This window comes from Cyprinodon variegatus, unplaced genomic scaffold, assembly GCF_000732505.1.
Source record: "Cyprinodon variegatus isolate N-32 unplaced genomic scaffold, C_variegatus-1.0 Scaffold837, whole genome shotgun sequence".
In the NCBI taxonomy this organism is placed as follows: domain Eukaryota; kingdom Metazoa; phylum Chordata; class Actinopteri; order Cyprinodontiformes; family Cyprinodontidae; genus Cyprinodon; species Cyprinodon variegatus.
In genome coordinates, this window is record NW_015151290.1 from 212,576 (window position 1) to 223,242 (window position 10,667).

Below are 10,667 nucleotides of genomic sequence, written 5' to 3' on the forward strand. Positions count from 1 at the left end.
TTACACACTTTAAAAGTATTGACATTACCCCAAAGATTTGACCTTTATCTTTTATTTTAAACCCTGCAGGGCTGCTTAAGTCTTGATGAAATACCTCAGCAATCCAGTAGATGGCGGTAATTCTCCTCCTTACGCTAAACAGTATAATAAGTTTTTGACAATTTTCAGAAATAAACTTCAAATTTCAGCTACAGTTTTACAGCCTCATTGTACTGCTAGTCATCTGCAAGTTTGCAACATATGAATGTGAATAATTCACTAATTGTGAATAATTGAATAATTCAGAGGAGAAAAGGCCACATAATCACAGCTGTTTTAAATCTCTTACAGGAAAGACATCTTAATAACCTAATATTAAATATATATTATTTTGTGTATATTTTGACTAAGAAGTTATCTTTTTTTCTACTCTTTGGGTATTCTTGTGTTGTCAAAATTCACTACTAGCATTAACAGACACTATTTAGCCACTGTCACTCAGATGGAAAATCAAATGTGGCTTGAAGTCAGTAACTTTTGTCATTTTTCTCCTCTCACATTTTCCCCTGTAAATCAGACATTTTCTCTTTAAAGTGGGCTTCTTAACACCTGAAACAGAGTGACTCAGTGAAGATCCCCATCTATGCTGGAAAATACAATGGTTTCATTGTAGATACAACAACAAAAAAAAAGCCTCAACTTTTGTCTTTTCTTAGATGTTTTTTTTTCCCTTTGTTTCCACTCCAGAGTCTTGTTGTCTTCATCGTATTTTTATTTATTCCAGAGTGTTGCCCTAACAGAGATTAAGTCCTGGAGAAATGGAAGACAAGACAAAACAAAACAAAAAGAAAAAAAACATTCAATATTGAACCCAGTTAGTTTTTACATCAGTTTAGGTTTCCAGTCCTTTTCTTTACAAACTTAAAATATATGTTGAATTTTTCACTTTTTAGTTCACTTACCTGAGTTTATTCTTAAACAAATAGGTTATTCAGAGCCTGCCCAAGCATTTATAACAAGAGGCAAATTAAACGGTTATATATACAGCCTACTAGGCAGAACCATCATTTTTAGCTTATTTAAAAAGTCACTATTAATTCCTAGTTGAAATAGTTTCTGGTTTTAAATGAATCAAATGTTATTAGCCTTTAAAAAAAGTACCAGCAACCTATTGCTTGATTTGAACTTAGGAGGTAGCTTTTCAAATGTTGTAGCTTTTATACTTTCTCTTATGTTGATTATAAAAAAAACTTATATTAAACTGTCCACAGCTAAAAAAATATCTTTCCAAGCTCCGCTATGCTTCTGAGTTTAGCCTTACACTGTATGATATTTGTTGATTAAATTCTGAAAATAGCATGAGTACTTTATCTAAACAGCAGACGTTTAACATACAGTTAAACAGTGTTTTACAAAGACAACAGGACATTTGACGGTAAGGGTCAAATTTTTTTCTGCTTAGTCCCCCCATCAGTGTCAAAGCAACACCCTCAAAATCCAATATCTTTACTTTTTATATAAGACTTGGTGATAACTGGAGTAAATGAAAAAGAAATGTTTACTATGTACTATATTCAGTGTTTTGGCACTCAGTACTGTGTAATCTTTATGGAACAGGTTGCTTTGATGTTTGAAACTACATCGATTAGGGAATATATTGTTATCCTTAAATTGCTAACAGTACTTAGACAGATAGACTGACACCATCGATTCAATTCAATTCAGTTTATTTATATAGCACCAATTAACAACACATGTCATCTGAAGACACTTTACCGTTCAACCAGAGCCTACAGACAAATTGATTAAAAGTTTTCTATCTAAGGAAAACTAGTTGATTGCATCGACTCAAATGCAATCTCTCATACTAAGCATGCTTGTGGTGACAGTGGAGAGGAAAAACTCCTTTTAACAGGAAGAAACCTCCAGCAGAACCAGGCTCAGTGTGAGCGACCATCTGCTGAGGCCGACTGGGGTTCAAGGAGACAGAAGCAGAGATACGAAAAGCAGCTGTAAAAGGCGGCCCCGTCCAGGAAACACACAGCCAGGCAGATTAGCAAATGTTTCTTATGATTTTCATTTTCAGGCTCCAATCTTGAAGCTAAATGGGAAGCTTGCTTTTGGTACGCTGTTGTCTGCATCAGTTCATACTGGGAATTCTCTATATTATGATATAACACTTCATTTTTGATCATTGTACAAGGGCAGCTGAGAATACCTGGTAACTGTACAGTAAATCAGTTCTTATTTATCTTTCAATCCATACCAAGGTGGTACTTGGCTATGATTTGAGAACCAAAGATATTGAAGCCTGCATAAATAGAAGGCCTGTTTAAAGATTTCCTTTGAAAATTCAGAAATTCCTTTTTTCTAGAAATTTCACAAAAAAAAAGAAAAAAATCAGTTCAGCCTCAAATGACCCATACCTTTGTCTAATTTGTATTTAAAATGAAACTCTCTGAACCAAAAATAGTAAAAGAGAAATCTGTGAGGGTATAATAAAACAATGCCACGTATGCTTTAAAAATTAAACATTTTAATAATGAATAAAATATGTCTAAAATGATCTTATATTGTACCTCTCTCAGTAATGATCAAACGTTTCTTTCAACATCACAATAATTAAATCCTTATTAGGATTCCCGACTGACACCTCTCATGCTCTCTGTTTTTTCCAGATGTATCTTTAGTGGTGAGCTCCTGGCCATCACCCTAATCTTTAGCTCCATCCATAGAATATAAAATCCAAATACTCTTCTTACTGCAGGAATCAATTCCCTCCACAATTGTTTGAAAACAGCATTGTGTCCTCCCAAAGCCAGGTTTCAGTGACGTCTATCCTACAAACTTCCTGGTTGGATAGAATTGGATAGATTGGAATTGGATTGATCCCGTTCACACAAAGCAGAGACATTTGAAACCTGTTCCCAGCGTGAAAATGACCGCTTTATATGAACAGCCAACACTGCATGACCAGCTATAGACTGGCGGGTTAGTGAATTCAAGTCAAAGTAGAACACCGCTCTACCTAAACATCAATGCACTCACAGAAACAACACGCAGTTGAGCTTGTTTTTTCAGTAGCTATTCAATTTAGTGTGGATTTTACATCTATGTCAAGTTTCTCACTCCTGTGTTGGTTGTTTTCGCCTTACCTTTTTTGTTCTTCTATGTTCCTAAATGCCGTTGCAGTGCAACTGCATCACTTACAGCTAGGCCTATAAGCGTTTGAAGACCTATTGTGGCTCCTGACTTTGGAGCTATAACAGCTCTTTGTATTGATTACAACGTAAATAAAAGTCTATGTTTCTTTTTGGACTTTGCCTTTATAGAGAATTACATGCTGCTGATTGGAAAGCACTTTTAGATAGGTAGATTCTTTATGAAACCCTGATTTTGAAATGAACGAAAACGTGGTATTCTTAAAAAGACCGTGGTCAGCAGGATGAATCGTGCCGCCTTATCATAGCAGGCCGGTCTCCTGCGCTCACACCTCGTTGGCCAATGACGTCCTGGGCAGAATGCCTTTTCAGCCATATTTGTTGAATTTCTGACAGCTTGTAAAAAACAGCATAACTTCATATCAGTGATTTATGTTTTTTTTACGATCGGAGTTGCGATCTTTGTTCCAGTTGAGCTGCTATTTGTTGTGTCTAAGTTCCAAGTTGAGCACCAGCTGTAAGAAAACCAGCTAAAGTGATCCAAACTGTAAGAAGAGATTAAAAAAGCAGCCTTATTGTATGAAGCACAGCTGCTGTGGGGGAGGTGAGCTGTAGATCTGTCACACCTCCACACTCCAACAAGCGGATGTGTTTTACTTTGCCTTTTCTCGCACTTTCTGACTTCCCTCCCCTACCTATTACCGATCAAGTCTTTCACAGGCTGCTTCAGCATTTTATCTCAGTGATGGCCTCATTTTCTGCCACCTTCCTTCCCTCTGTTGCCATGAGGCCGAACAGGTCGTAGATCTGCATTAACAGATAGATTCGTTTAAGTTTGTCTTTTCGAGAGGGTGACATCTGACAGGCGGCAGCCGACATCCGCCCGTTAAAGATTGGGCTGACTGACAAGGTAGGCCCGAACATCTGCTTTAGTTTGGTTGCTTCTTTTGAGGGTTAGTCTTTATTTCTTTCTTTGGTTTTAACACAACCTATTTTTGATGCCTTTATGGCAACAGAGTCGCTTTGTTTTTCTTTTAAAATCAGCCAATTTTCATGTTAATTTTGTTTCTTTAATCAATAAACAAAAGTGAAAAAGGTTCCATAGAATGTAAATGTTTGCTTTTGTTGTTGTTTTATCAAAATCAGTTTCTTTTTTTACATGTGAGATCACTGAGCTGAAATGTGGAAAACCCACTGATTAATGTGTCCCATCTGCGCGATGGCAGGTCTTTCCATCTAGATGACATGGAAGGTGGTTTTGAGGTTACTTCTTCCTCTGCTTCGCGAAATGCAGGATCAGTTAGAAGCAGCTCATAATTCTTAAGCAATTAAAATAAACATTGATCTCCATAATTGCATAGAAAATAAACATCTACGCCAGTTTTTTTTTATTTTGGTCAACCTGTAGAAACATGAAATGTGATGTAAACAGCAGAACTAACACCAGGAGATGATGTTAAAAACACACCATAAAATTAGTGCAAAAGAGTGAAACACATGTAAGCTTGATGATTGGGTTTAGAAGATAAGCACCTGTGTGTGTTTTCAGGATCAAACAGTGGATTCTGGGTCACACCCAAGCATACATTTCTTTACTTCCGTATTAAAATCTCTTATATAGTCAAAGATTATCTGACGTTAAAGCAGGGGAGCGCACACATTCATGGTAGGTTGGGTGTTTAATCATTTTTGTTAATCCTTCGAGAGAAACTTAAAAAAAGGTTAAATGATGACTGAATCATTCAACTTGTGATTCTCGATATTACTAACATGTCTGATCCCCTGTTCCCAGGAGAACATCCATATCCAGCGACGAACATCGAGATCTGAGCTGGACGCTAGGTAAACCAGGACAGGACGGCAGAGAGATCCCTACAGCGGACCGTTTTGCAGCTGAGGCCGAGCGGAAGCGAGACAAGCCAAGATGGCCTGAAGAACCGAGCGGTTACGTAAAGCTTCTGTTGAAGAGGTGTCTATGCACCAGATGTCTAAGCAACCTTTGAGGCCATATAGTTCAGTTCACTCAACTGCCACTGCAAGAGAACAACTCTAGTAATGGAGTTTCATTGATATGGCTGAGCATTGGCTTTGTTGAAAATTGCCTTCAGGTACGAAAGTACAACCCCCAATCGAGGACCTTATATCCTTCAGTCAGGACAACCTTGACTTTTCTTAGAAGAACCCAATAGAACCTGAGAGTTTTGTTAATCAACAGCAGCCATGAATGGCATGACTGAACTGTCCGTGAAGTGTGTTCTGGTTGGGGACTGCGCGGTCGGCAAGACGGCCCTGTTGGTCCGCTTCACCTCAGAGACATTTCCAGACATGTACAGGCCTACTGTGTTCGAAAACACGGGCGTGGAGGTATATATGGATGGGGTCCAAATCAGCCTCGGCCTGTGGGACACGGCAGGCAACGACAACTTCAAGCAGATCCGCCCGAGATCGTACCATCAGGCTGACGTCGTCCTTATGTGCTACTCGGTGGCCAACCCAAACTCCCTTGCCAGCATCCAGCACAAGTGGATCGCCGAGGTCCGAGAGAACCTGCCCAGGGTCCCGGTGCTGGTCGTGGCCACCCAGACGGACCTGAGGGAGATGGGGGTTCATCGGGGAAGCTGCATCTCACCGGCGGAGGGGAAACGAGTGGCTCATGAGGTTCACGCTAAGGGCTACCTGGAGTGCTCCTCCTTGAGTAACCGTGGCGTGCAGCAGGTGTTTGAGTACGCCGTCAGGACAGTTTTCAACAAGCACAAGAAACGGGAAAGGAGGCGGTTGTTCAGCTTGAACCAGTGCAAAATGTTTTGATATCTGACTTTAAACTTTCTGTCATTTAAGGGTTTTTTAGATGTGCTGTTCAAACTCCGTCGCCCATGAAGAGATGCGAGGACCCAAAGTGGGTTTCCTGTCATACTGCAGGGTCGTTCATCACTAGTACCCACCCCAAACCCAAATGTATTTAAACTAAGAACACTGAGAAAAAAGACAAACCCTCACTGTCTGAGATAACAGCATATGTTAGCGGACGCTTCTCTAAAAAAAAGGGTTTAAGTTATGAATTAGACTTTGTTCTCATATTATGTCAAAAATGACATTTTATTCTTATTTAAAACCTGAAGAGAAAGGTTGAATAAAGTCACAGACTATGGATTAGCGGAACAAAAAGAACTTTATGTGAAATATAATGTAGTACTACAGAAAATATAATGATGCAAAAAGATTTTGTGGGTATGGTTTCACAAAGCCTGATCATGATTGGTTGCTGATGTTTAAAATACGTGTTTAATGAAATTTAGGGTCATTTTGTTTTTTGTTTTTTTTATAAATGTTATTTGATGTAAAAAAGTTTTTTTTCTGAATTCACGGCTACTCCCCAAGATATTTATACCCCTGGCAGATTATAACATATCTTCATTTATAAATGTTTTTTCTGACTTGAAGTAAAGCTAGTTTTTTATTGTGTCCCTAATGGATTCTGACCTGGTAAAATGAAGGGAAATAAAGGTGATGGTAAGGAGGTCTTCTAATCTCAAAGACTTGGTGCTCACCATCAAAAATTAATCTCCAATCCCAGTGGGATCATAAAAGAACTAGTCAGAAAATTGAAAATAGTTATTGCTGTAATACCAATAAATAATTATATATATTTATTTTATTTATTAGTGGGTACATAATTTTCAAAACAAACACTTTTCAACATTTTTAAATAAAAAGTGATAGTTAAGTGATAAAGTTAGGTAATACATTTTTTTTTGTACTGATATAGCTTTTACATTGTTTTTTCTTTTCTGTTTAGAAACCAATGTCTTGGTAAAGGGATATTTCTAAATTTAAATCTGCCAGGAGGGTGAAATATCTAAGGATTAACTATAACTGATATGTTTAAGAGTAAAGAAAACAAATTACTTTTGACAGAATTGTATCTGTTTAGAATTTTCTTTTTAAGTAAAACAACTAAAAAGGGCTAAACACAAGAGTTGCAACATATTTTCTTTTTTACTATTTAAAATGATTTATTTTATTACCATTATTCATAAAGCAAGAGCCACGGACAAAGCTCAAAACCATTGAATTAACTTTTCCTTCTTATTCGTAGACTTTGTGTCTCTACAGTTTGCGCAAATGAACGAAAAGAAGCTGCTGGTGAGATATCAATGATTCAAATGTGCAAGAATTATTGGAAAAATACAATTAGTAGGTTTTTATGTGACATTTCTTGGTTCATTTTGTTATGTTGGATCTACCTGGATTGAATTCGAACACGATTAAATGATCTCCACTCTGAATATCAGTTGCATCCTGATGATCCTGAACAAACTCCTGAGGAATCAAACACTGTATGAAGTGCATACATCAGTTGTTGTGGGCTCTTATGCTATTTTATAAACTTTGAATAAAACCTGTAGTGTTCTGAGTGTGCGTGTAGAATTGGCCTTTTATGATGCTGTTGGATATTTGTAGGCCTTCAACCTTTGTTAGATAAAAAATCCTATTCAGCTTTTAATTTTCTTATTTAAAAGGTGAAATTTAATGTTGTTATACGTAATTCACAGACATTACATCCATGCCATACTCTGATAATTCTAGATACTTTGCAATTTAATGGTAAAGCAAATAAAACTATTAGGTTGTTACCTTTAATGTTATATTAATCCTGAATAATTTGCATCTTAACGTAAAGGTGTAAGAAATTTTGAGTTGCTAAAACACATTAATTCAGCATAAAAAAGAAATGTAAAGATGTAAGGTTTAGAATATAGATAAGACTTTAACCATTGTATTGTCAGGCTTAGTTAGTTTAAAGAAGCATAGAATAAAACAGAATTAGAGGTTTAACCAATACTATATATGCAAAGGATTTCAAATGTGTAGTGTGCAAAATATATTTAAGGTCAGAGAAATTTGTTAGAGTAAAACATATTCATGAAAACCACAGTCAACCGGGAAAGAGGCTCAGAGAAGCCATTCCTTCCCCCTCATGTTTTCTCCCGCTCTTTCTCTGCATGTCTCTCCGTCTTCATGTGGTGTTCAGAGCCGCTGAGGATGAGAGGCACCATCTTTACTTTTAAAGGATATACTTTAAAACACCTAACCACATCCAAGTCCACACGTGCAAACTCACTAACATTACACACAAACACTTAGATATATCTCAGCTCCTGCTCTTTTTTCACACATTTGTTCCCTTGGGGGACTGTTTCTGCATGTCCGCATACATGTGCTTCAGTATAGTCGTGCATGTGATGCGTTTATAAAACCTGGGCGAGCTGAACAAAGGAGAAAGCTTATTAATACAAATGTATTTCTACTCTATGATTGGACTGAATGATGATCTCAATACTGTCAATGTTTTACAATCCACAATATCTTTAACAAAAGGCTCATTAAGGCTTCGTTTCTACAGTCTGTCTTCATTTATTGTGAACAAGAAAGGAGAAGCACCCCACTTTAAAAGTTTAGTGTGTTTGGCTCACAGCTGTGGTCACATCTTTTATGTTTCATTATGCGCTCTGCCACAGCTACCACAACGCCTCATCCCGTTATCTCTCTGTCTGAGTGTCTCTCTCTCAAACACACATGCTCATAGGAGGTGTTGTGAAGTGTGTGTGTGTGTGTTGAGCCACTTCACGGTTAGCGGTAGCTGCGCTGACATCTGAAGGGCCTCAGGAGATCTGGGTGAGGGGCTGGTAAGTAGGTCTTTTCTTCATCAGGGCAGACAGTCTACACAACAGCAGCCACAACACAGATGCAGCAAATAGCTTTGAAAATACTTGCCTGATTCTTACTGATGCAGGACTGAAGAAACTTATTGTGCTGTTAATGAAAAAAGTTAGCTAGATACATTTGATACCCCAGGTAACCATGGCAACAAGTGGGTTAGCTTTGTGGGATAAACCCACAGACCTAACCCTGTGATTATATGTATCGTTTCTTTTTGCACAGACCTAACTTCTAATGATTTAACAATAAAATTAAAAATATACTCTTTATTACCGTGGATTATCTTATATAATCAGGTGCCATGACTTTGAATCATTGCACCTATGTCATATCATATGTTTATATTACTGTTTATATATATATATATATATATATTTTTTTTTTTTTTTTTTTTCATTTAACAGTTTTTCAAGGTAATTATCCGGAGAGCTGTTCCAAAAGAAATTTCTTTTTGTTTTACACTTACACTAAATGACAAGTAAAATATGTCTAAGTCTAAGGTAAACAGGATAAAATACACTTTAAGGCTCCCTAGTTTTACTGGTTTTGCATCATTTGTGTGCATCAGATTTTACAAACAGATCATGAGAGTTTTTCAGTCCTACATCTGGCATTTCATTTAAGCAACCTTAAACACCCAACATGGCCTATCCTCCATTACAAAAGCATCAATTTGCAGTGGATGTGCTTTGTCCCCATTTGGTGAATCAGCATGGCTTTTGTGGATATACATCCACACACACAATTTGTTTTTATTTTTCTTTTTTCTTTTTCTTTTGAAGTTCCAAACCCAAAATTGGCCAACTTTAGATTGTTTTACAAAAAAAAAAGAGTGGGTGTATTGGTTTGACCTACCATAGGCTACTGGATTAGGCTTGAGTGTTTATTATAAGAAAATGTCTAAGATTACCTGTACCATTAGAAGGTAATTGAGAGAAACAGGATGGGCAGCTAATCACTCTTAAATCAACGTCACCAAGCTCTATGTAATAAAAAAAAAAAAAAAACAGTTTTTGCTTGATCCACTTTGAAAGGCTTATTAAAATAAGATTGCCTACTGAATTAGTTCAGATTTGAAAGCTAAGCTAAAATGTAATGTGGTCTTATCTGCCAAAAAAGGGGTTTAAGCTCGTTTGCTAAAGCTCCTTGGTGCAGTTTCTTTATTTTAAAGAATCATTTCAGCGAAGCGTTGGCTCTTATATTTAATGTTTTATTTACTGTAGTTTGTTAGGTTAATTGGCTTCTCTAAAATTCTCCTTAGGTGTGAGTATGTGTGTGAATGGTTGTTTGTCTCTGTGTTGCCCTGCGATGGACTGGCGACCTGTCTTGGTGTACCCCACCTCTCGCCCATTGACTGCTGGAGAATGGCACCAGCACCCCTTGCGACCCCACTTGGGATTAAGCATGTTTGAAAATGGATGGATGGATGGATGGATGGATGGGCTTACTGTAGTTATGATTTTGTCCCAAACAACCACATGTTTTATCTGGATTATGCTGTCTGGTAATTTGTGTCCGACTTCGAAAACTGCAGTTTCAATATAATTCAAACCCATTATTTGACATATTTAGTCATTTCTCACTTACTTCAACCAAGACCCTTAAACTCTTGGTGCAAAAGCGTCTTTATTAAATAAAATGTGTAGCAAAATGCTTATACCCTGTTTTGAACATCTCATGTGGTGTAAAAAGACGAGGAAAAAATGACTGGTATTAAGAAAGGATTTTAAAACATACCTGATGTCTAAGGAAAACTCATTCTGTTATCCATAAGCTGCCAAAGGAAAAGTCCCCTCCGAGCTTAGG

The 10,667-nt window shown here is 37.3% G+C and overlaps 1 protein-coding gene across 1 annotated transcript; it reads left to right on the plus strand.

The window, feature by feature from the left end:
• Positions 1-3,811: 3,811 nt before the first annotated feature.
• On the plus strand, positions 3,812-7,538 carry rhoh (ras homolog family member H). Its single transcript, XM_015397059.1, has 2 exons — positions 3,812-4,050; positions 4,933-7,538. The coding sequence occupies exon 2, from the start codon at positions 5,361-5,363 to the stop codon at positions 5,946-5,948; it is 588 nt and encodes a 195-aa protein (XP_015252545.1). The 5' UTR covers positions 3,812-4,050; positions 4,933-5,360; the 3' UTR covers positions 5,949-7,538.
• The last annotated feature ends 3,129 nt before the right edge of the window (positions 7,539-10,667 follow it).

Bases quoted from the DNA above. Each gene is read 5' to 3' on its own strand.
- rhoh (XM_015397059.1), top strand. From the start codon at position 5,361: ATGAATGGCATGACTGAACTGTCCGTGAAGTGTGTTCTGGTTGGGGAC.